The sequence below is a fragment of the Bos taurus genome, chromosome 4 (assembly GCF_002263795.3).
Source record: "Bos taurus isolate L1 Dominette 01449 registration number 42190680 breed Hereford chromosome 4, ARS-UCD2.0, whole genome shotgun sequence".
In the NCBI taxonomy this organism is placed as follows: domain Eukaryota; kingdom Metazoa; phylum Chordata; class Mammalia; order Artiodactyla; family Bovidae; genus Bos; species Bos taurus.
Window position 1 is genome coordinate 55508701 of NC_037331.1, and position 27058 is coordinate 55535758.

Here is a 27058-nt window from a genome sequence, read left to right on the forward strand (position 1 = left end):
TCTCTTATTTTGTGCAGCAACAATGATTGGATTGTGACATGCAATGAAAAGTGGATTTTATACAACAACCCGGCAACAACCAGCTCAGTCGTCAGACCGAGAAGCTGCTCCAAATCCCTTCCCAAAGCTAAACTTGCACCAAAAAAAAAATCAGCGTCAATGTGTAGTGGTCTCCTGCCCATGTGACTCACTACAGTTTTCTGAATCCCAGTGAAGCAATTACATCTGAGAAGTGTGTTCAGCAAATGAATGAGATGCATCAAAAACTGCAAAGCTTGCAGCCAACTTTGGTCAACAAAAAGGGCCCCATTCTTCTCCATGACCATGCCCAACCACCTGACAACAACCAGTGCTTCAAAAGTTGAACAAATCGGGCTATGAAGTTTTGCCTCATCCTCCATATTCACCTGACTTCTCGTCAGCTGACTATCACTTCTTCAAACATCTCAACAACTTTTTGCAGGGAACATGCTTCCAGAACCAGCAGAATGCTTTCCAAGAGTTCATTGAATCCCAGAGTACAGATTTTTATGTTGTAGGAATAAACTTATTTCTCATTGGCAAAAATTAGTTGACTGTAATTGTTCCTATTTTGATTAGTAAAGATGTGTTTGAGTCTAGTTATAATGATCTAAAATTCACAGTCCAAAAGCACAATTACTTTTTCATCCAAAAGCACAGTTACTTTTTCACAACCTAATAGCAGCGCATAGCCTTTTTTCCCTTTTAAATGTGGTTCCTGTGTTCTCTACTCTTCATTTTCATATCATCCCCTGGCAGCTTAATTTACTTCCATGATTTTGGTTACCCATGTATATGCTGATGATACCAAATCTGTATTTCCAGTTCAGAGCTCTGATCTGATCTTCACATATCTAGGTGCCTGCTAAACTTCTCTGGTTGTATTTTTGCCTGTGAGATACCTTTATATCGTGAGCAAGCTAACATTCTCCCCTTTTCTACTGAATCACCCAAATTTGTTCCTCTTCCAGTATTCCCTGGTTCATTAAATGTGTTTGTATGCCTAAACTAGAAACTTGAAGATTTTTTACTTGACTCCTTCTCTATCTCAAGACTTCCCTCATAGCTCAGCTGGTAAAGATTCTGCCTGCAATGCAGAAGACCCTGGTTCGATTCCTGGGTAGGGAAAATCCCCTGGAGGAGGGCAGGGCAAGCCACTCTGGCATTCTTGCCTGGAGAATCTGCATGGACAGAGGAGCCTGGTGGGCTGCATTCCATGGGGTCCCAAAGAGTTGTACATGACTGAGTGACTAAGCACAGCACAGTGCAAGTTTAACAGTTCTCTGTATCAATGAGTTACTTCAATGCAGTTATTTACCTATTGTTGACAAAGCCTGTGAGATACCTTTGTATCATGAGCAAGCTAATATTTTCCCCTTTACTACTGAATTTGTTCCTCTTCCAGTGTTCCCTTTTTCATTAAATGCGTCTGTATGCCAAAGCTCGAAACTTAAAGATTTATTCTTGACTCCTTCCCTATCTCACTTCGCACATCTAGTTTATCACCAAGTCCTATTATTGTTTCCAAGTTGTCAATATCATTTCAGTCTGTCTAGCCCTCTGTGTCCTCTTCTCCCACCAGGGCAATTACAATAGACTCCTATTTCCAGTTTTACTGAAGTTCATTATCCACAGTTCAACCTGAGAATTTTATCTGAAACATAAACCTGATGCTCACTTGGCAAACTCTCCTAACCATTCAGGGATTTTCTTTTGCTCTGAGATAGAATGCAGGTTCCTTGGCATAACATAAAAAATCCTTCATTATCCTTCATTATTGATCTTTGCATCCCTCATTTCCTTGGTACCTTTTCTTTTTAACTATATGACTCAATAATACTGATCTTCCTTTTATTCATATAAAATTCTAGCTTCTGCCTGGTGTTTTTCCTTCTGCCTAGAATATCCCTCTCACAAGCCAGCATTTAACCCCTTCAACCTGCATAATTTCCTTTTAATCCTTATATAGTCTTAAACATTCAACACTCTGAGGAAGAACTTCCTTTACTCCTAGGTTCGGTATCATCAACAAAGCTACATACTTCTCTAACTAACAGCAGATCTCAAAGTATGATCCATGGATCTCTAGGAGTCTCTGAAGCCCTTTTGGGGAGGTCTGTGAGTTCAAAGTATTTCATGTTAATATTAAAATAGTATTTGCCTTTTTTACTATGTTGCTGTTTGTACTGATAGTTCAGAAGAAGTGGTAGATAAAATTACTGGCATCTAAGCACGATCAAGGCAGTGAAACCAAGTTATATTAATAGTCATTGTATTCTTCATCATGAACCCACTTTTTTTTTTTAAAAAAGGCCAGTTTCAATTTAAGATTGTTGGTGATGAGACAATAAAAATTATAAACCATATTCAACGTAACTCTTGAGTAATTATCTATTATGTCATATGGGAAGTACACAAAAGGCAAACCGAAACATCATGGCATGATTAGCTATTATCTGTTTAGCCAGATTTGCAACAACAACAACAAAAAATGTTAAACAATGTCACTTTTCTCATTAACATTTTTATTTTGGAAAGTAGAATTTTTTTTCAAAAATACTATGTATGTTAACCTATGATGATTTTTATTTTGCTGTTTTTTAAATAAAAAATTTTTTTCTCAGCTTGTTTTATACAGTAAACATCAATTTATATAACCTGTATGAACAAAAGTTCTTTGAGATCTTTTTTTTAAGAGTGGAAAGGGATTCTGAGACCAAAAAGTTAGAAAACCCCTGCTCCAACGCGTTGTATTTTTCTTATTCTGTTTATGGTTTATCTTTCCTCTTAGACCACTTTGTAAACCCTTTGAAGGTAAGGTCCACATCTGCCTTGCACCTCAGCTCCTAGCATAGTGCCAACACATACAAGGTCCTCAATAGATACTTGTTAAGTTAAATAAGTTCAACAGGATATATTTATTATTATTATCTTGCATATTATTGAAAATGTGAGTCTCAGGCTAAGAAAAAATTTTAAAAATCAAAAAATATATATAGAAATATAATCTGCATCTGGGATTATTTTGATTGTTGGAAGTATGTGATAGCATCTGGATATACAGAATATCACCTGAATCAGTCTGGAGAAAAACTGTATAGTAGAAGGAGAGAAGGAAAGAGAGAAACCTCAGTTATGGAACTTTAGGTAGTGCTTATGTATAATAGGAATGAAAAGGAAACTATAATGAACATAATAGTTCAGTATGGATTATCCAATTAAAGATAATCATTAATTGGACACAGATTGAGAAGATGTTCTTAAGAGAACCATGGTAGCAAGTGAAAAGATTAAGATAGGATAATGTCTTTTGGGAAATTCAGGAGTTTCCCCAAATGACTACAACACATGTATTATTTTGTATTTGTTAAGTCTATAATTTTTTTTATTATCTTGAATCACCTAAGTAGAATATAACTGAATTTATTTTTAATGCTAATACAACAGCATTCACTAAATTAGAGAATGGAGAGATGCTGGCAATTGGCTAAAGTTAAGGAACAGAAGGCATATGTATATATATAGAATTGAGTGGGTTGAAGAGTAAACTGTGTTGTTTTTGCTGCAGTTTTAAATCATCACCCCCTTCTTATCTCCAGGAAAATCACTTTCTTAGTAAAAATCCCCTCTATAGTACTTCTCCAGAAGACATGCTTTACTTGAAAGCTTTGTTCTTATCCCTCTTCCTTTTGTAGATAAGTCTTTCTGGTCCAGAATTTTAAAAATCACTCATTACACTCAGAGAATGGATTTTTCGTTAGTTAATGCCATTTTTTCTAGTTAACTAGAATAACTTGCTCTTTTGGTATTGAATCTTAGAAAACATTTACCAACTTTTTTTTCATTTAATAATTTTATATGGAGTGTTGGAGGGTGATGGTACTTATGTTTTCTTTCACATTTTTAAATCACTTGCATTTTGATAAGTGTAACTCATTCTTTGTCGTAGCATTTTGATATGGAAGTGTCAAAATATTGCTGTGGTAAGTCATGGTTAAGGATAGTACTCTGCAGATTTTAACTTTTAAACATATAATAGTGATTTTCAGAGATTTCGGATAAAGTAAAGTACATTTCATGATACGGTATATTGAACATAGTTGGAGTCTTCATTGTCGTATTTAGAAGCATCATAGCCAGTTATCAAGAGGGAAAGTCGGTTGAGACAAATTTTAACTGGTGGAATGTTTAACCTTCAATTTGCACTGTAATTTTTATTTTGTTACACACAGTCCCAAAGTCTGTATTTGAAAGGCAAAACTAGTGACCACTAGGGTGAAGTATAAAGTAGCCCCAGCAACCAGAACATTTAAGCAGGTATATTTTCAGTCATTCAAAAAAGTAATATTTACTAAATGCTACTGTATTTCTAACTCTATGCTAGATACATGGAAAAGTAAGGTTTTAAAAAACATAGCATAATACCAAGGGAGGTAAATGTATGTAAAAGTAGTAGGTGGCTTAGTTTACTTCTTCAGCTTCATATTTCTATATTTATTACTCTTGGTTGTTTACTTGGTAGTTAAAAAGTATAGGGTGTTCCCAGAGCAAAGCCATTGTTTTTCATGTCTTATTTTTAAATATTAACAGTATTAAGTCACCAAAGTAGTTGGCTTATTTGCATTTTAATTTAAATTCAGTTCTTTTTTGCTGAGTATAAGAAAAACAGATATTGTGCTTTTCAGAATCAGTATACCCTGTTTTATGATTTATCTGAGGAGGAGTGTTAATTTTTTTTTTCAAAGTTTTGGTACATCAAAATACACAAGAGCAAGGGAAAAGAGGTGGGACAGATTTAATTTCACTTAGATTGTCAGTGTGCTCAATGGCATTGGACCTGTAGACACTTATAAACTCTTTGAGGGCAGGTAATTCCTTTTCAAAAGAGTCGAGTGAATTCATATGAGAAAGTTGGAAAGTTGTAAGAGATCTTTCATTCCCATTCCCTTAAAAAATAATATTATTATACCTCATGTTTTAATCAGCATTGGTGATAATATATTTCCAGTATGTTTTACATGTTCTTTAATAATTTAAAATTGAGTACACAGTTTAAATTTAGCTTTTCTGTTTTTTGCATACCCAGTAAGTATGAAACTGGGAGGTTGAAAATTCATGGCTTTAAGCAGGTTTAATTAATTTTATCTTTGTCCCCATTGTACTAAGATGGATAACTAAGCTCCTTATCACAGTATTATTTTAATTTTTCAGTTATTTTCATGAAGACAATAGTGCAATAAGTGGTATAACTGATAATGGCATGTGCAGGGGAAAACATGAATCCCAGTTTTTAAATACCTTCGTATGTGTTATTTAACAGTTTCCCTACTTTGTTTATACTCTCATTCTTTTGAGAAAGTATAGCTGTAATATTGTTTGAAAGCATATTTAAGAGGGGGAAACAAAAGTATGGGTAAATTGGAAGACTGCTGTTAATTAAGTGAAACAAAGGAAATATAAAATTTTTCTGAGATCTAGTACTTAGGCCTAGATAGGATTTATGGTGAAGAAGAGGGTTAGTGTCTTTGACTTTCTAAACCTTCTACCATGAAGCTTATGGGGAAGCTGCTGTTTAAAAGAGATAAAATAGCTGAAACCCTGTAATCAATAAACAACTGCCTTGAGTTTCAGCCCACTCCTGCCTGACCACTTCTGTTTCACCAGGCAATAGATATTGTAGTCACAGGCTGCTGGTCACTGGAGGGCATGGCTTTTCCCTGATTCTCACCCATTTCCTTGCTTCACTTGGCCCATGGAAACTGCCTACCCATGGATCTGCCATAGACAGAGCTGGAATCTTTAGATTAGTCCCAGTATTACACAGAGTTCTGAATATTTTCTTGCACCAAATTTAATAACACATTGTTACTATGCTTATTCTTACTATACTGATAATAGCCAAATTAGTCATATTGAGAACAGTATATGGAGGAGTGAACAGATAACCTCAGTTCCCAAATCATATATTATTTATGATGTTTTTTGAAGTGGTAGTCAAGAGTTGGACACGACTGAGCAACTGAACTGAACTGAATTCTCATGTAGTACTATATATTTATTATATTGTATTTCCCATTCTCAGTTCAGCTGTACTTATAGAAAGGCATGTAAAAATAATTCATGATATTTTATTAATAGAGCAGTTACCTAAATTATATTCCTTCTGTGTAAATTTAAGGTTAGTAACTTTGCCTTATAACTATATCATCAGATCAGATCAGATCAGTCGCTCAGTCGTGTCTGACTCTTTGCGACCCCGTGAATCGCAGCACGCCAGGCCTCCCTGTCCATCACCCACTCCCGGGGTTCACTCAGACTCACATCCATCGAGTCAGTGATGCCATCCAGCCATCTCATCCTCTGTCGTCCCCTTCTCCTCCTGCCCCCAATCTCTCCCAGCATCAGAATCTTTTCCAATGAGTCAACTCTTCGCATGAGGTGGCCAAAGTACTGGAGTTTCAGCTTTAGCATCATTCCCTCCAAAGAAATCCCAGGGCTGATCTCCTTTAGAATGGACTGGTTGGATCTCCTTGCAGTCCAAGGGACTCTCAAGAGTCTTCTCCAACACCACAGTTCAAAAGCATCAATTCTTCGGCACTCAGCCTTCTTCACAGTCCAACTCTCACATCCATACATGACCACAGGAAAAACCATAGCCTTGACTAGACGAACCTTTGTTGCCAAGTAATGTCTCTGCTTTTGAATATGCTATCTAGGTTGGTCATAACTTTCCTTCCAAGGAGTAAGCGTCTTTTAATTTCATGGCTGCAGTCACCATCTGTAGTGATTTTGGAGCCCAGAAAAATAAAGTCTGGCACTGTTTCCACTGTTTCTCCATCTATTTCCCATGAAGTGATGGGGCCAGATGCCATGATCTTCATTTTCTGAATGTTGAGCTTAAAGCCACCTTTTCCACTCTCCACTTTCACTTTCATCAAGAGGCTTTTGAGTTCCTCTTCACTTTCTGCCATAAGGGTGGTGTCATCTGCATATCTGAGGTTATTGATATTTCTCCCGGCAATCTTAATTCCAGCTTGTGCTTCTTCCAGCCCAGCGTTTCTCATGATGTACTCTGCATATAAGTTAAATAAGCAGGGTGACAATATACAGCCTTGATGTACCCCTTTTCCTATTTGGAACCAGTCTGTTGTTCCATGTCCAGTTCTAACTGTTGCTTCCTGACCTACATATAGGTTTCTCAAGAGGCAGGTCAGGTGGTCTGGTATTCCCATCTCTTTCAGAATTTTCCTCAGTTGATTGTGATCCACACAGTCAAAGGCTTTGGCATAGTCAATAAAGCAGAAATAGATGTTTTTCTGGAACTCTTGCTTTTTCGATGATCCAGCAGATGTTGGCAATTTGATCTGTGGTTCCTCTGCCTTTTCTAAAACCAGCTTGAACATCTGGAAGTTCATGGTTCACGTAGTGCTGAAGCCTGGCTTGGAGAATTTTGAAATACCTGGCATACAGTAATTAGTATATATTTGAATAAGTGAAAGAAAAATATGGAAACAATTGAGTAATATGATATAGAAAGTATGAGAGTAATTGCTTTACATCTGGAGAATATTTTAAAATTAAGAGTGTGGTCTTAACATGACCATAGATGTAATATGAACCTCCGATGGAAGCCTTCTTTGAAATATATAAGTTGTTGAAGAACCTTAGCCAGCTGGATTCTTTTCTACCTCAGTTTGCCAATGCAGTGGTTTTTAGCCTTCAAAGAAACATTGTTACCTATGTTAACTTTAATCTAAACCAGTAGCAGTAGAGGTCATAGCATAGAGCTTTTAAACTATAAATGTGAGTGTAGAGTAGTAAGGTATTTCAGAATGACATTGTCTTCCTCACACAATCTCTAAGCCTTTAGGCAATGTTTATTTGCATTAAGGACTGCTAAGAGGGGAAACCTGTTCTTCCCAGAATCTGGGTATTTTTATGCATTAGCTCTAGATTGAATACATATTCCCAAAGGTAGAAATAGTTTTGAAAACCCAAGAAAGTCTGTATATTTTACAGAATTCACAGTAAATTAATCTACTCTATCGTAAAATCAGAAGAGAACTTGTGTCTGTGTCTAAAAACCAGGTTTTCTTTAGGCTTTAATAATAGTTGAGAACTTTAAGAAAGGATTAGAGAATTGCAAAAGAATTAAGTTAATCACTTTAGTAACTTGCCCGAGGGTCATTATAACAATCTTCCTAACCATTATAATTTTCTAAACCATGTACTAGTGAGTACTTCAGGAGGACAGATGTTCAAATTCTGTTATTCTCTGCTTTAACTCAGGGGCTTAACACAGTAACCTTGCACATAAATTGAAAAGAAAGTGCTAGTCACTCAGTCATGTCCGACTGTTTGTAATCCCAGGGACTGTCATCTGCCAGGCTGCTTTGTCCACAGGATTTCCCAGGCAAGAATACTGGAGTGAGTTGCCATTTCTTTTTCCAGGGCATCTTCCCAACTCACATAAAGTGAAAGTGAAAAGTGAAGTTGCTCAGCCATGTCTGACTCTTTGCAACCCCATGAACTACAGCCTACCAGGCTCCTCTGTCCATGGGATTTTCCAGGCAAGAGTACTGCAATGAGTTGCAAACACAGTAAATCAATGAATGAATGAATTCTCTTAAAAGAGACTATAAAATGAATTTTAACCAAAGCCCCAGATAATGCCAATCTCCTGATTAAGTTAACTGTGACTTTAGAACAAAGAAAACTTAATTGAGCTTAGAAATGGGAAATTAGTAGTACTTTGTTTCCTTTATTTTCTTTTTATCCCTACAATATCTTTTCAGTTCTGTGTACTATTGAGTACTTTGATGTTGGCCCACAGTATCTAGAGTAGGATAAATACAACATTATGGGTGATCCCGATGAGAAAAAGGATTAAAATGTTAGAAGCAGACTAAGAAAAGGCTTTAAAAGGGGGGGGCTCAGGTGGTGGAGGGGTTGTGTATGATACTTTTATCTTGAGAAAACAGTGAGAATCTGATATCTCTATCTACTCTTTGGCTTCTTACCCTGGTTAATAAAAGACAATGTATCTAGTTTTAACCCACTTGAGTTTAACCACTCTGAACAAAGATGAGATCAGTTCAAGTAATTGCCATGGAAGGAGGCCTTCATACACAAAAATGAAAAAGAGGAAATAAAGGGGAGAATTTTTCAAAGCATAGTAGATAAGAAACATTAAGAAAACAGAAGAGTCTGTTACATAATAACAAAATGTGACACAGAGAAAAGACAACTATCTTAGAGAAAAACAAATAATTCTAGAAACAGGCAATTTTTTTTGTAGGAATAGAGTCCTATATATCTATAAAAATGATGAACAGTCATGATGAATATCTCTCATGTCAAGAAAAGGTATTAAGTTATTTTTAAGAAGACAGGTAAGAGTATAGTAACTCTTAAAAAATTCCCATTACATATAAAATGTATTCTTACTCAAGCACTAGACCCTTGCCTTTAAAGAATCATTACCTGTCATAAAATTTTGAGTTGTTAAAAAATGCTGAAATGTAGGTTAATCACTTAGGACAAGGTCATGAGTGAATATAAATCTGCATTTCAGTTAACTTTATTTATAATTTTGAATTTTTCTAATCTTGCCCAATCTGATTTAGTAATTTTTTTTGCTTCAATCTAGCTGAAAATGTTTTTACTAGAAATAGAAGCGTCAGATCTGTTATGTTGTGTTGTTTCTAACTCCCTTGTATTCGCATTTTTAGAGTATCTTAAACCTTTAAGTTTCTTTGCCAGGAATCTTGATAGGCTTCTCTTTCATGAGGTTTAGTTTGATTAAGACCAATAATTCAGTCTATCTATTGACTTACGTGGGAGCAAGGAAACTCAATATGTTGTGGTATGCTGCTAGGGAACAGTTAGTAGGGATATGCCACTGGTGTTCCTCTGTGTTTTGAAACTCCTTCTCATCTCTTGGGTAGCCCTACATGAAAATAGGAATCTTGACCACCAGATGCATGGGATTCTGTTGGGAAGTGTGTATTAGTGTTCTCCAGAGGAATAGAACTAATATAGTGTGTGGGAATGTATACAGAGAGACAGACAGATGTATTTTAAGGAATTGGCTCACATGATTGTAGGGGTTGGCAGGTCTAAAATCTGCAAGATGTTGCATCTTGAGTCTAAAAGTAGTCTGAAGGAGGCAAAAATCCCTCTCCCTCCAGCGATCTCAGTCTTTTTCTGGTAATGTTACTGATCAGTTGACCAAGACAGGAGGATTATCTGGGTGGGTTTAATCTAATTACATGAGCCCTTAAAAACAAATAACTTTTTCCAAATGCAACAGAAGATAAGGGGGACGGAGGGTCTCAGGAGGATTTGAAGCATAAGAAGAATAAACGTGCTACTGTTGGCATTGAAAATGGGGTTGGCCATGAGCCATGGTATACAGGTAGCCTCTAGAAGTTGAGCAGTCAGCAAAAAAACAGTCCTGCATCCACATGGAACTGGTTTCTGCCAACAACCTGAATAAGCCTAGAAGTGGATTCTCCCCTCACAAAACTCTTAAATAAGAGCCTAGTTCTGCTGAAACCTTGATTTCAGCTTTATCACACCCAGAGCAGAGTACCAGCCAAGCATGCCTGAACTTCTACAAAATTAGGTTGTATTTTAAATTAACTTTGTGGTAGTTTATTACATAATAATAGAAAACTAATACATGTGATTAGCTTGTTTTTAGAATGCGGACCTACATTTATAGTAAATATCCCATAGCATGTTTATTTTATGCATGGACAACTATTAAGTTGTATCCACACTGGTACTTCCTTCTGTGGGAGACATAGCATAATTGTTAAAAGCTCAGACTACGAGTCAGATTTTACTTCCATCTGAAATCACTTAACTAGCAAATGACCTTCAATATGTATTTAACTTCTCTAAGCCTCATTCCCCTCATCTGTAAAATGAGAGTAATAGTACCTACTCATAAGAATTTTACGTTGCTGATATAGTGGCCATTGTTATATGATGACAGTGATCACCATGATGGCAACACAAAAAATGCTGTCAATAAGGGCAGCAATCTGGGCATTCATGTGAAGCCATGGCTGAGATCTTTTCACTTATTTCTTCATAAGCCTGCTGTGATCTCTGTATATGGATTTTCTGGGTTATCCTTTCAGTTTTTTCCATATGTTTTGCTTAAAAACTAGATATCCATGCCTTTCTCATGAATTCTTTATCTCCAGTCTCAAAATTTTGTTTTTCCCAAGAAATTCTGTAAAATGAGTAAAGTGAAAGTGAAGTCGCTCAGTCATGTCTGGACTCTTTGCGACCCCGTGGACTGTGGCCTACCAGGCTCTTCCATCCATGGGATTTTCCAGGCAAGAATACTGGAGTGGGTTGCCATTTCCTTCTCCAGGAGATCTTCCCAACCCAGGGCTTGAACCCGGGTCTCCCGCATTGTAGGCAGACGCTTTACCAATCTGAGCCACCAGGGAAGTCAAAAATGAGTAAGATATAATTTTAAAACGGGTTTGTCAACAAAACAGATTTGGACATTAAAGTTGAGTTTTTTTAATTAGAGAGCTATTATATGGTTACATGCCTGTAGCTCTTCAAAAAAAAAGAGACTATATTTTCATTTGCCCTATCGACAAAGAAGCATCTTCTAAGACTATTTTGTGAAATGCACTTTGGGAAAAACTATCCCTTCAGATATAAATCATTAACTCCCTGAGCTAACACTTTTCTTTATTAAAGCCTGACTTCATCTACATAGTTCAGATTGTTTAGCCTATAAACAACCTTTACTCACACACTTAATCTCCTTCTAGTATATTTTTTTTGTTACTATCTAAATGTGAAGGAGAAGCTATTGTCTGGTTTTACATATTGCCATCAAAATTAGTAATGGTTGAGAATCATTTCAAGGATTTATGATATATATAGAAATGAAACAGACTATATGAAACGCTAAGAACAAGTTGCTAAATGCTGGACTTCCCTGGTAGCTTAGATTGTAAAGAATCTGCCTGCAATGTGGGAGACCCAGGTTCAATCCTGGCTTTGGGTATTCTCTAAATGTTAATAAATGATAATAAACCACACCATCAATCAGAATCAGAAGTTTTCTGTTTTAACAATTTTTTCTGCTTTTCCTTGAAGAAATGATTAAGACAGGAAGATGGGTGGAACTAAATGATTTTTAATGTGATCCAGGGTATCTAGTAATAAATTTTACACACTTATTTGTTATCTATCACCCCTAAAAGTTGGATTGTAAAAAGATTTCTCATATATATGACTGTCATGAATTCAGAGTGACAGTGGTATTTTATATACTAACTCTCAATAGTGCATTTTCTTCTTTTCTTTCTCCTGAAGAAGATACTATATGGAAATCCAATTTCCCATTCCTCTATATCAAACCAGTAGGGTAATAAGTAAGGCCTGGATTATTGATTTCAACATTTTAGCCATAGAATATTTTCTTCAGAGGAAACATTTTGTGGTACAGGCAAAAGGTATAGAAGTTGTCACCACCCAATATCTCCCACGTCTGCCTTTGTTGGCCCTTGAATGGACTCTGGAAAATACCGATGGCTTTGAAGACAGCACTTTGAAAACCTGCTTAAAACTGTATACTTGGGTAAATATTGCCAGGTTTTCTTATGTAACAAGCAAAACATTTTACTTAGAGTTTATAGCTCCCTCTTAAAATGTCTTGAGGTGTTCAAGATTCTGTTGTTGACACTGGCAACATGCCAGACAGAAAATTTTGTCGGAAATAAAATCCAGTATTTTCCTTATTAAGCTCCTTAACCAACAAGATGGGAATTGAGGGGGAGGGAATAAAGAAATATGATCTTTTACTATAATTGTTTTGAAAAAGAGAACAAAGGCAATATTAAGTAAAACCCAACATAGAAAATTTAAATAGAAAGTTATCATTTGAACACCTAGGCAGACAGGAGTAAAGAAATACAGATGGGAATTGAGGGGGAGGGAATAAAGAAATATGATCTTTTACTATAACTGGTTTAGAAAAGAGAACAAAGGCAGTATTGAGTAAAAATCAACATAGGAAAGAAATTTAAATAGAAAGGTATTGTATGAATAGCCTATACATTTTTACATGCAAGATTTTTACTTAACATTTTTGAGAAACTGTAAGTGAACTTGAAGACTGAATTCTTAAATTTTAAAATGTTTCTAAATAATACAGTTTTAAGGTTCTCTGCATAAATCTATCTAAAGCAAAGTGAAAATTCACTGAGGAATGTAAATGAACATTTGAAAGAGGCGATAAAATGTAGAGAAACCATAACAAGCTTTCTAACCAAACTTTGTCTTTTAATAAGTATGTTTTATCACTTTACAGAATGTAAATGTAGAGGATTCCGATATATTGAAATTAGGAACCAGTCTAACTGTATTTCAATTAGCTGTCCTGTAGAAAACCAGTTGTTTCCTGACTGATCAGACTGTTAATCTGTTCTATAGATTTTCCTGGTCAGAAAATCTAATATCTTCTAAATATTTACCTTACCAACATTAATAAATTCAGCCATTTCTTTTTTTTTTAATTTTATTTTATTTTTAAACTTTACAATATTGTATTAGTTTTGCCAAATATCGAAATGAATCCGCCACAGGTATACCTGTGTTCCCCATCCTGAACCCTCCTCCCTCCTCCCTCCCCATTGTTTCTCATAAGGCATAATGACTTTGTTTTTCCTCAGTCTCTTTGGAATCACATTTGGCATGTCTAAAAAAGGCTTGCTTTCTTACAGCCTAGTGCACATTTAGAAAAATGTGTTCAAATGCCTCAGAGTAGTCTCCAGAGAACACTAACACGTTCCAGCAGTATTGCCGTAGACCACAAAATTGATTACAACTGTTTAATGAAGTTACAGAGCCTATATCACATTTCTTTTCAACATTCTTAATGGTGGCAAATTGTATATTGTGGTTGAATTTGATGTTTATTTTCAGAGGGATGTTTCAGTAGAAAGTGATATAGCTTTAATAAGTCCTAGGTTTCAATGGAAAGAGAGAAAGCATGAAAAGTATAATCTGAGAAAGGCTATCTGAAAGTCATAGGTGTCTTGGGAGGGAATTTAAAGAGCACATCCTAACAAAGAATGCTAAACTCAGAGAGGCGTTCACAGATGCTATTTATTAATCTAACCCATATCCTGACTGTGTATATAAATACTGAGTACTCAAAACTGAAATTAAAAATCAGATTAGATCAGATCAGATCAGTCGCTCAGTCATGTCTGACTCTTTGTGACCCCATGAATCGAAGCACACCAAGCCTCCCTGTCCATCACCAACTCCTGGAGTTCACCCAGACTCACGTCCATCGAGTCAGTGATGCCATCCAGCCATCTCATCCTCTGTCGTCCCCTTCTCCTCCTGCCCCCAATCCCTCCCAGCATCAGAGTCTTTTCCAATGAGTCAACTCTTCCCATGAGGTGGCCAAAGTATTGGAGTTTCAGCTTTAGCATTCCTTCCAAAGAAATCCCAGGGCTGATCTCCTTCAGAATGGACTGGTTGGATCTCCTTGCAGTCCAAGGGACTCTCAAGAGTCTTCTCCAACACCACAGTTCAAAAGCATCAATTCTTCGGCACTCAGCCTTCTTCACAGTCCAACTCTCACATCCATACATGACCACAGGAAAAACCATAGCCTTGACTAGACGAACCTTTGTTGGCAAAGTAATGTCTCTGCTTTTGAATATGCTATCTAGGTTGGTCATAACTTTCCTTCCAAGGAGTAAGCGTCTTTTAATTTCATGGCTGCAGTCACCATCTGTAGTGATTTTGGAGCCCAGAAAAATAAAGTCTGGCACTGTTTCCACTGTTTCCCCATCTATTTCCCATGAAGTGATGGGACCGGATGCCATGATCTTCGTTTTCTGAATGTTGAGCTTTAAGCCAACTTTTTCACTCTCCACTTTCACTTTCATCAAGAGGCTTTTGAGTTCCTCTTCACTTTCTGCCATAAGGGTGCTGTCATCTGCATATCTGAGGTTATTGATATTTCTCCCGGCAATCTTGATTCCAGCTTGTGCTTCTTCCACCCCAGCGTTTCTCATGATGTACTCTGCATATAAGTTAAATAAGCAGGGTGACAATATACAGCCTTGACGAACTCCTTTTCCTATTTGGAACCAGTCTGTTGTTCCATGTCCAGTTCTAACTGTTGCTTCCTGACCTGCATACAGATTTCTCAAGAGGCAGATCAGGTGGTCTGGTATTCCCATCTCTTTCAGAATTTTCCACAGTTTATTGTGATCCACACAGTCAAAGGCTTTGGCATTATCAATAAAGCAGAAATAGATGTTTTTCTGGAACTCTCTTGCTTTTTCCATGATCCAGCAGATGTTGGCAATTTGATCTGTGGTTCCTCTGCCTTTTCTAAAACCAGCTTGAACATCAGGAAGTTCATGGTTCACGTATTGCTGAAGCCTGGCTTGAAGAATTTTGAGCATTACTTTACTAGCATGTGAGATGAGTGCAATTGTGTGGTAGTTTGAGCATTTTTTGGCATTGCCTTTCTTTGGGATCAGAATGAAAACTGACCTTTTCCAGTCCTGTGGCCACTGCTGAGTTTTCCAAATTTGCTGGCATAATGAGTGAACATAGCTGCAAATATGTATGTGTGTGGGGGTGGGTGTACACGCTGTTTATCTTCATTACTCAAAAATTCCATATCTTCAAATTCACCTAATCAATAAAATTTAATTCCAAAATCAGTACACCCTTGGTATTTTCAGTCTCATTTGTGGACATGCTCAGTGTGGCGAAAAATTTAAGTCATCTGACATACACCTCCTAGCTGAAGTTGAGCAAGGCAAGCTCTTCCTTATTGTTCAATTCTCAAGTATAAAAATGTCCCATTTTCAGTCTATTTAGAGTACATTTTTTGCACTTTTTATTGATTTTAATTTTTAAGTGACCCCTAAGCATAAACAAAGTGTATCTAAAAACAAGAAGGCTGTATTACACCTTACAGAGAAAGTACTGTATTAGATATGCCTCCCTTCCTGCTACTGCTGCTAAGTCGCTTCAGTTGTGTCCGACTCTGTGCGACCCCATAGACGGCAGCCCACCAGGCTCCCCCGTCCCTGGGATTCTCCAGGCAAGAACACTGGAGTGGGTTGCCATTTCCTTCTCCAATGCATGAAAGTGAAAAGTTAAAGTGAAATCGCTCAGTCATGTCCGACTCTTAGTGACCCCATGGACTGCAGCCTACCAGGGTCCTCCATCCATGGGATTTTCCAGGCAAGAGTACTGGAGTGGGGTGCCATTGCCTTCTCCATGCCTCCCTTAGGCATGAGTTATAATGGTGTTGGTTGTGAGTTCAGTGTTGATGCATTGTAATATATATTAAATAAGTTACTTTTAAACAGAAATACACATAAATCCAAGTTATATGTTGATCTGATAATTAAAGTATTGTAATCAGAGGCATAATTTTCTGTTTCCCTTAGGAGCATGGTTCAGTGATTGTGATGACTTTATAGACCAGAACCACCACAGATAGAACCAGTTATATATACATATATAAAACAAATAATGTATAAAAAGGATAGTTTATCAAAACCAAATCAGATTATTCCCAATAATGCAGGCTTGATTTAACACTACAGAATTGAGTGTACTGTATCACGTAAACAAATTAAAGTCATATCTCAGTAGCTGAGTAGAGTGCATTTCATAAAATCCAACAGAATTCTGTGAAATTTTTTTTTACAAAAGGAAGTAGCAAAGTATAAGAAGAGCTTCTTCAGCTTTATCAAGGTTTCTATATAAAACCTGCCACAGTCATTGTGTTTAATAGTGAATTATATATTAATTGTGAACTTACACTTAATGTCTCTCCTGAGACTGAAAACAAAATAGTAACTGCTTGTATTAGTCCTGTTTAGTACTGTATTAAGAGGCCTGAAGTTTGAGCAAACACTGGGAGATAGTGAAGGACAGGGAAGCCTGGTGTGCTCTAGTCCGTGGGGTCACAAAGAGTCAGACACGACTTAGCAGCTGAACAGCAGAAGTCCTGGGAAAAGCAGTGAGGCAAAAAATAGACGGATGGGTGGGTGGGTGGATAGATAGACAAGAAAAGAAATAAGAAATGTTGTTTTTCACAGATTTCATATAACTATGTACTTAGACTAGAATACTCAAAATAATATACAGATTAGCAATTGAAATAACAGAAACTTAGTCAAGCTGCTGGATACAAATCATTATACAAAATGAGTTGCATTTCTGTAACCAACAATGAAAAACTAAATTTTTTTAAAAAATAAAGAGGGTTTATCCATAGGGAAAAAAGTGATGCTAACAAGAAATTTCTTAAGCTAACAAGAAATATAAATCCAATAAAATACACATGGAACCTTTAAGAGAAATCGTTAAAGCTATTTGGAGACAATGAAAGAAACCTAAGTAGATGGAGAATAATAGCATGTCCATGCATTGGAAGACTTGATATTGTAAAGATGTTAATTCTTCCCAAATGATCTTTAGACTCAGTGCCATTCTCATCAAAATCACAATGGGATGTGTTGTGTAAAAGGTACTACCACACAGCAATGAATCTGAATTAAATTATAGAAACACAGATGACCTTCACAAATTTATATTAAGTGAAAGAATAAAGTCACAAAAGCAAATGTGTAGTGTGAAACTTTATTACTCAGAAAACATTCATGGTGGGAAAACTATAAAAGGAAACCAAGGGAATGTTTATCACTAAAATCAGGACAGTGGCTGCCTTTACAGAATGGGTAGGGGATGTTGTCAGGGAGGATTGTGTTTCTAGGATGCAGAGTGTTATTTCTTGACCTGGGTAGTATTTATTTGGATGTTCTGTTCACTGTGTGATTAGTGTTTAAACTGTAAATATATGTTTGATGTAACAAAAAAAAAAATTGCAGAGCTAAACCAAAGAAATTTGAAATGGATTAAGTGTATTACTGAGAGCAACAACCTTAGATATGCAGTTGATACCATGCTAATGTCAGGAAGTGAAGAGCAACTAAAGAGCCTCTAGATGACGGTGAAAGAGGAGAGTGAAAAAGCTGGCTTAAAACTCAACATTCAAAAAACTTAAGAACATGACATCTACTCCCATCACTTCATGGCAAATAGAAGGGGAAAAAATAGAAGCAGTGACGGTTTTTTTTTCCCTTGGGTTCCAAAATCACTGCAAAAGATGACTGTAGCCATGAAATTAAAACACACTTGCTGTATGGAAGGAAAGCTTTGACAAACCTAGACAGCATATTAAAAAGCAAAGACATCATTTTGCCAGCAAAGATCTGTACAGTCAAAGCTATGGTTTTTCCAGTAGTCAGGTACAGATTTGAGAGTTGGACCATAAAGAAGGCTGAGCACTGAAGAATTGATGTTTTCAAATTGTGGTGTTGGAGAAGACTCTTGAGAGTCCCTTGGACAGCAAGGAGATCAAACTAGTCAGTGCTAAAGGAAATCATCCCTGAATATTCATTGGAAGGACTGAAGCTAAAGCTGAAGCTCCAATTCTTGGGCCACCTAATGCGAAGAGACAACTCATTGGAAAAGACCCTGATGCTGGGAAAGATTGAAAGCGAAAGGAGAAAAGGGCAGCAAAGGATGAGATGGTTATATAGCATCACCAACTCAATGGACATGAATTGGAGCAAACTCTAGGAGATAGTGAAGGACAGGGAAGCCTGGCGTGCTGCAGTCCATGGGGTTGCAAAGAGTCAGACATGACTTAACGACTGAACAACAATGTTATTAAGTTATTCCATTATATTGCTGCTGCTAAGTCACTTCAGTCGTGTCCGACTCTGTGCGACCCCAGAGATGGTAGCCCACCAGGCTCCCCTGTCCCTGGGATTCTCCAGGCAAGAACACTGGAGTGGGTTGCCATTTCCTTCTCCAGTGCATGAAAGTAAAAAATGAAAGTGAAGTGGCTTAGTCATGTCGGACTCCTAGCGACCCCATGGGCTGTAGCCCACCAGGCTCCTCCAGCCATGGGATTTTCCAGGCAAGAGTACTGGAGTGGGATGCCATTGCCTTCTCCGATTCCATTATATTAAATTATATTAAAAAGTGTCTCTTTGCAGCTACATGAACTGTAGCCTACCAGGCTACTCTGTCTATGGAATTTTTCAAACAAGAATTCTGGATTGGATTGCCATTTCCTTCTCCTGGGGATCTAGGGATTGAACCCACATCTCCTGTGTCGGCAGGCAGGTCCTTTACCACTAGCACCATCCACTATCTGGGAAGAGCCGCTGGGTGGGCAAGAGACAAACTGGAGAACAATTATACCAAAGAAGTTCTCACATTGCTTCAAAAGTTCTAGGCTCCACAGCAGACTTCCCAACCTGGGGATTTGGCAAAAAAGACTGAGAATCCCCAAGGAATTTGACTTTGAAGGCCAGTGGGATTTGATTACAGAACTTCTACAGGACTGGGGAAACAGAGACTCTTGGAGGGCACAAACAAAACCTTGTGTGCACCAGGACCCAGGAGAAAGGAGCAGTAACCCCACAAGAGACCGATCCAGACTTGCCTGTGCGTGTCCAGGAGTCTCTGGCAGAGACGTGGGTTGACCATGGCCTATTGCAGTGTCAGGGGCACTGACCACAACTGGGAGCCACCAGGGAAACCCTTCTTGTGGCTCAGCTGGTAAAGAAACTGCCTGCAATGCATGAGACCTGGATTCAATCCCTGGTTGGGAAGATCCCCTGGAGAAGGGAAAGTCTACCCACTCCAGTATTCTGGCCTGGAGAATTCCATGGACTGTATAGTCCATGGGGTCACAAAGAGTAGGATACAACTGAGTGACTTTCATTTTCATATTTAATGTTGAATCAACTTAAATGATTCAGAATACTCTATTCAGGTAGAAAGTTTATAAGAAGCACCTTTTAAAAGACTATTACAAATTTTGTTCTACCCAGTTTACTAGATCTATCAGAATAGTGTGAGGCAAATTCTGCTTTTAGTACATTTAGGAAGGTCATTAGTGGACAAACCACATAGGATTTTATAATATAACAGGATGTTAATAGCTAACAATATCTACCACTTTTTTGAGCATTTACCAAGTACCACATACTAGGTCAAACATTATAAATGCATTATCTCATTTAATCCTGGAAACAACTCTTAAGTGCGGCTATCATTGTTGTCTCCATATCACACAGGTAAAGGACTGTGTGATATGGAGACATGAATCACATTTTAAGTCTCTCTGATTCCAGAACTCCTGTTCTTAACCATAGCCCCATGTAAGGATTAGAATGGCAATCTAGTGATGTATTTAACATTACATATTGTTACAGGTTCTCATTTAGTATAACTGGTTATGATTTGAGTATTCATATTTGTTAATTTAGTAAATGTCAACTATATGCAAAGCATTTCCATGGTTTCAATCTACTCAGTCTTTTGCCCCATTTGAAAGCTTGCAACCTATACCACAGAAGTTCGCTTGTCGCCTTCTTCCTTGGAGCTAGGGTATTGTGATATTTAAAGTTTCACTAAATTTAATTCAGCTTTACAGATGATTGGTATACGTGTCACTTGGACTACACAATAATCGACTTCTTGATTTTGCTGCAGTACAGAAAATTACCGCTTGAGCCCAAGGAGCAACTCTTTTTGCTGAGAGTGCTAATTCTTTTATTTCTTTATACCCTCATAACCCCCTCTTTAGATGAATTTTTAAATAAAATTTTATTGACAAAAATATTTTAATTTGTTCATATTGTTTTTACAGTACTATAACCTGCCGTATCCTGTACAGGACTGATTCTATGTATAGTTCATTTATGATCAGGTGGTGATTCTGGTCATTTCTATAAAATGTTAGGACATCAGGCTATTGGTTAAAAACATACCCCTATTTATTGCATTCCTTTATGAAAAAAAATCTGTATATTATTTTGACTTACAGTGCCTTTTCTAGGAGCTTAACTTAGTATAGTTTAACACTTCTCTAATGGATCGTATGGCAGAATACTAGCCAAGGTATAAGGAACAGAAGCTGGGCAGATTTTTTTGTGCCCTATAGACTTTAAAGAACCCAGGATTCCATTTATTTACTCAGTTATTTCACTATATTTCTTTCCTTTATGTTTCCAGTATCTACTCATAATTTATTCAGAAAAAATTTCTAAATATCAGTGAAAATGCCTGTCTGAAGTTGATTTTTATTATTGCTTTACCATCTGAAAACTAGACCAACAAAATTCCACTGTTTTCCTTCATCCTTATTTGCTGCTTGTAGAAGGCTGTATACTGTCACCCTGCTTGTTGGGTGGGAAATAGATGGGGAAACAGTGAAAACAGTGTCAGACTTTATTTTTCTGGGCTCCAAAATCACTGCAGATGGTGACTGCAGCCATGAAATTAAAAGACACTTACTCCTTGGAAGGAGAGTTATGACCAACCTAGATAGCATATTCAAAAGCAGAGACATTACCTTTGCCAACAAAGGTCCATCTAGTCAAGGCTATGGTTTTTCCTGTGGTCATGTATGGATGTGAGAATTGGACTGTGAAGAAGGCTGAGCGCCGAAGAATTGATGCTTTTGAACTGTGGTGTTGGAGAAGACCCTTGAGAGTCCCTTGGACTGCAAGGGGATCCAACCAGTCCATTCTGAAGGAGATCAGCCCTGGGTGTTCTTTGGAAGGAATGATGCTAAAGCTGAAACCCCAGTACTTTGGCCACCTCATGGGAAGAGTTGACTCATTGGAAAAGACTCTGATGCTGGGAGGGATTGGGGGCAGGAGGAGAAGGGGACGACAGAGGATGAGATGGCTGGATGGCATCACTGACTCGATGGATGTGAGTTTGAATGAACTCCGGGAGTTGGTGATGGACAGGGAGGCTTGGCGTGCTGCAACTTATGGGGTCTCAAAGAGTCAGACACTACTGAGCAACTGAACTGAACTGAGATCCATATTGGGCTTCCCTTGTGGCTCAGCTGGTAAAGAAGCACCTGCAATGTGGGAGACCTGGGTTTGATCCCTGGGTTGGGAAGATTCCCTGGAGAAGGGAAAGGCTATCCACTCCAGTATTCTGGCCTAGAGAATTCCATGGACTGCCCATGGGGTCACAAAGAGTTGGACACGACTGAGCGACTTTAACTTCACTTCACTTCTTCAGATCCATATTAGCTGCATTTTACTAACTTTAATGATCATGTATAGTTTGGTTACCTTCTTTTTTCCTACTACTTTTGTAAATAAGACATGCTCCTACACAAAATAAAATTTTTTCATTACTTAAAAAATACTATTCTATAACAGCTTTTCTCTTTGGTCCTTAAGTCATTGACATCACTATATTGGCAACTGAGAATTAATTCGTGAATGGATTCTTTCATCTATAGTTTTCAAAATGCCATCTAGGAATCTGAGAGCCTTCCAGGGTCTCTTTGGGGAGGAAATTATTTTCATAATACTAAAATGTCATTTGCCTTTTCTACTTTCAGTCTCTCTTGAATCTAGTGTTGAGTTTTTAGAAATTTCATGGCATGTGATATTACAACAGCTTGAATGAAAAGCAGATAAAGAGAATCCATTCGTCTTCTATTAAGCCAGACATTAAAGAGACTTGAAAAAATGTAAAACAATAACTCACTTTTACTACCTTTCTAATTTAAATTTTCATTATGAATTAATGTTTTTAAACCACTGAGTTTTAGTTTCAAACATGGTATTATTGGTAGATATAACTTGCATAAACGAAAGAGTTCTTCAAGGCTGTCAGTAATTTTTAAACATGGAAAGGGATCCTGAGACCAAAAAGCCAATAGTCTATATATCTTTTTTATTCTCAAACGTTTGAATTTTTCTTATATTTTATTTCATATTATAAAAAGCATACTGAAAATAATCTATTTTTAGGTTGCTACAAACCTCAGGAAAGATCAGATTACTTGACGTTGGCAGCTGCTTTAACCCATTTCTGAAGTTTGAAGAATTTCTAACTGTTGGCATAGACATTGTACCTGCTGTAGAGGTATGCATAGTTCTGTTTGTTTTGTTCTGAGACTTGAACATTTTACATGTATATATACAAAGGAAGCACTATCTTTACATTCCTGAAATAGAAAATATATTTCCTGTGTACAAGTTGATAAGAGGCTCTTTCTAGTCAAAAATAAATGTATAGTCTATGAAAATTTGAGCATTTCTTTAATATTAATTTGACCAATACCATATTTGTCATTTTGTTTCTTGTTTATCATCTGTCATTGGAGTCAAGAAATTGTAGTAGGTTGCAAAGTTCCCAGATAGTTGTAATGTTTCAGCTTTTTATTTACTTTGATTTTTTTAATGCATCTCTTTCTGAAATGTACTGTGATGTAGAGCTAATATGGAATAGTAAAGAGCAGGGTCTTGGAGACTGCCAAATTTGTACTTAGTAGATAAAACTACTTTAACTTTACAAAGAATGTTTCCTCTGCTTTTAAAATTATATTTATTTCCCTCAGTGACATAAATTCATCACTTTTGCAGTTTTAACTTTTGATATGGCACCAGGCACAAAAAATTTACTAATTTTTATTGCTATGAAGAGATTATGTGTAAACAGTATAAACTCTTAGGGTCAGAGATTTTTTTTATCCCCACTGTTATGCTCCCAGGATCTAGAAGAGTGCCTGGCTTATTAAGTACTCAATAAGTACTTTAATAAGAGAAAGAAATCTTACTTTCAACCTCACTTTGACTGTCTGAGCCTCAGTTTTCTCATCCGTTCAGTGAGGTTTGTAATGGACCATACCTATAAGATTGTCATGTTTACTTGAGAAAAAGTACTTAAAGCACCTAAGAAAGGGCCTGTTTATATAGTAAGTGGTACAGAAACGTTTGCTGTTATAATTGAAAAATTCCTGCCTGAAGTGTCAACTTTTAAATAAATTTATTCTTTAATTTTAATGAGCTTGACAATCTTTATGACTAACACTGACAAGAAAATGCTAAAAACCTTTACTATTGTCTCTGCTTTATAAAGGTAGACAAATACTTTGCAGAGAATTCCTGTGCCATCAGAAGCTATAGTCTTATTTTATTTTCTTTTAAATATTTACTTATATATTTGGCTATGCCAGGTCTTAGTTGTGGCACACAGGATCTAGTTCCCTGGGCCCCCTGTATTGGAAGCACAGAATCTTGGCCACTGGACCACAGAGGAAGTCTCAGAGCTATAGTTTAAAGTGCAGGTGGATTTGCACATGGATTCTCTCCCCTTCTTTCCTTAAGATACACATTAGAGATATCCGTCAGCGACTGCTAAGACATGATGACCATTTAATTTAAACTTCAAGCTTAAATTTTATTCTTAAAATATTAAATTGTTTATGGATAGGGCTATAAATTTTCAACTGTAAAGCCATTAAGGAAGGCAGAAGAACATAAGTTTAGTAGTAGAATCAGACTTTTATAGTTCCCAGAACCCTATAACTAATTTTAAAACAAAAGGAAGAGACTTATACTTCCAAGCAAGATGCAGTGACAGGGACCAGTCTGATCCTCTTTCCTCCTACCTGCAGCAACTAAAATGTTGACAAAATATTCAGAAAAATATACAAGAGACATATATCAGGTAATGAAGGACAGTGATCCCCAAGAGATGGAAAAACAAATGAGGCATACAGTTTTACCAGCACGTAGCCTTCAGAGAGTTTCCAGTATGTGGCACAAATGGGATCCCAAGCAGAGCACAGCTGATAACCCTGAATTATGGAGGCAGAGGTGAAAGGCCTGGGATAGCAAGACAGCTAGGGTTCATGGACAAAGTACCAAAGATGTGAGAGCTGCACAAAGAGAAAATTCCAGAGGTCTGCAAAGATTTCTTCTTGTGTACTCAACTGAGTACTTACCAGTACATTTCTGTGAGAAAACTATATGAACCTGGTGGGAGTACCACTTCAAAGGTCTAAGGGTTATATTGTCTGGTGCACTCACACAGGCTGGAAAGTAGTACCTGTTCCCCCTAGCCACACTGAAAACCTCAAGAATCAGAGTGCCTTGGGTAGAGTACACAAAACTGCCTTACCTGAGTGGTGGTGGTGGTTTAGTCGTTAGGTTGTGTCCGACTCTTGCGACCCCATGGACTGTAGCCTGTCCATTGGATTCTCAAGGCAAGAATACTGGAGTGGGTTGCCATTTCCTTCTCCAGGGGGTCTTCCTGACCCAGGAATCGAACCCAGGTCTCCTGCATTGCAGGCAGATTCTTTACCAACTGAGCTACAAGGGAAGCCCAGTAGTGGAAAATAATTAATAATTGCCTCTGTAGTGAAGAATAATTAACCTTCGACTGAAGGCTGCTCTAGTCCCATGAAACAAATCTGGAAACAAGAGCCAAAAAAATCAAACTGTTTCCAGATAATTTAACTATTAATACATCCCAGAACAAAGTTAGAATATTTATAGCAGTACAGAGTAATCCAGTACACAGCAAAGTAAAATTCACCATACCTGACATCCAATAAAAAAGTAATCAGCCAAGTAAAGAAGCAAGAAAATAGGACCCACAATGAGATCAGTCTTCCAACAGAAAGCAACTGTGAACTGCCACAGGTGTTAAAATTAGGAAATAAGGACATTAAGATGGGAATGTTATAACTATATTCTATATGTATAAAAAGTAGAGCCATGAAAGATAATTAAAAATAGCCAAATATAACTTCCAAAGATGGATACTATGGTGTATGATATGAAACGTGTACTAATGGGATTAATAGTACATTAGATATTACAGAAGTTAAACTGAGGACATAACAATTGAAACTACCCAAAATTAAACAGACTTTTTTTTTTTTAATGGAAGAGCATCAGCAAACAGTGAGTCAATTTCAAGTGGCCAAATATAAGCACAATTGGAGTTCCTTCAAAAAGGGGGAGAAGAGAATAAAAGAAATAAAATAATGGTCAGAATTCTTCCAAATTTGATAGAAGCTAATAGTAGAGCTGGCCTTGCGCATCCCAGGGGAATAGTTCTAGGACACCCCACCACCACCACAGATGTCAAAATCTGGGTGCTCAAGCCCTTAGACTCAGGTCTTCCCTGGGTTCTATGTCCACAGATACAGAGAACTGACTGTATATTTCTTAAAAATCAACCCATGTCTAATTGGACCTGTGCAATGAAAACTCATGGTGTGTGTTCAAGAGTCAACTGTAGGAGTTTATAATCTGTATAAAAATGTGTGATAACACTAGCACAAGAGGGGAAAAAGGGAAATATACTATATGTATAGTAATAGGTTTTTCTTCTACATATTAAGTGATAAGATATTATGTGAAGGTAAAGATGTAAGATATTATGATAGGTAAAAGATGTAGACTATAAATTCTAAAGCAACTAATAAAATAAAGAGTTACAGCTAATAAATTAGCAAAGGAGATAAAATAGGATCATAAAGAAATGTATTTAATCCAAAAGATGGCATATAGAGAAGAAAGGAAACAATGAACAGATGGGGAACATAGAAAATAAATAGCAAGATTATACCTTTAAACTTAAGTTTCCCAATAATCACATTAAATAGACATGGCTTAAATACCCAATTAAAAGGTAGAAATTGTCAGACTAGATTAAAAAAAACAGGACTCAAATACATGTTGCCTGTAGGAAATGCACTTCAATTACACACAAGTAGGATGGCCAAAAGACTTAGAATGGCACTATTAAAATCAGACAAAGTAGACGTTAGAGTAAAATATATCACTAGTAATAAAGATGCTTATTTCATCATCATAAAAAGATCAGTTCATCAGGAGTACAAAACAGTCTTCAACATTTATGCATCTAATAAAAGCTTCAAAATACATAAGCCAAAAGCTGATAAAGTAGCAATTACAGACATTTATAAAATTATAGTTGAAGATTTAATCAACTTTCTCTCAACAACTGATGGAATAATTAGAACATCAGTGAAAGAAGAACTCACCAAGAAAATTAGATATTTGGAATGAAGATAAATGAAAACATAAGCTATCAAAAACATAGGTATGCATAGGATGCCTCTAAAATCACTAAA

The 27058-nt window shown here is 36.9% G+C and overlaps 1 protein-coding gene across 1 annotated transcript in view; it reads left to right on the forward strand.

Moving 5' to 3' along the window:
• Nucleotides 1-27058, forward strand: part of BMT2 (base methyltransferase of 25S rRNA 2 homolog) — a 78066-nt gene that overhangs the window by 41104 nt on the left and 9904 nt on the right. The window contains exon 4 of the mRNA XM_002686799.7: nt 22917-23031. Within this exon, the coding sequence (XP_002686845.1) occupies nt 22917-23031 (115 nt within the window). The remainder of the gene's footprint in view (nt 1-22916; nt 23032-27058) is intronic.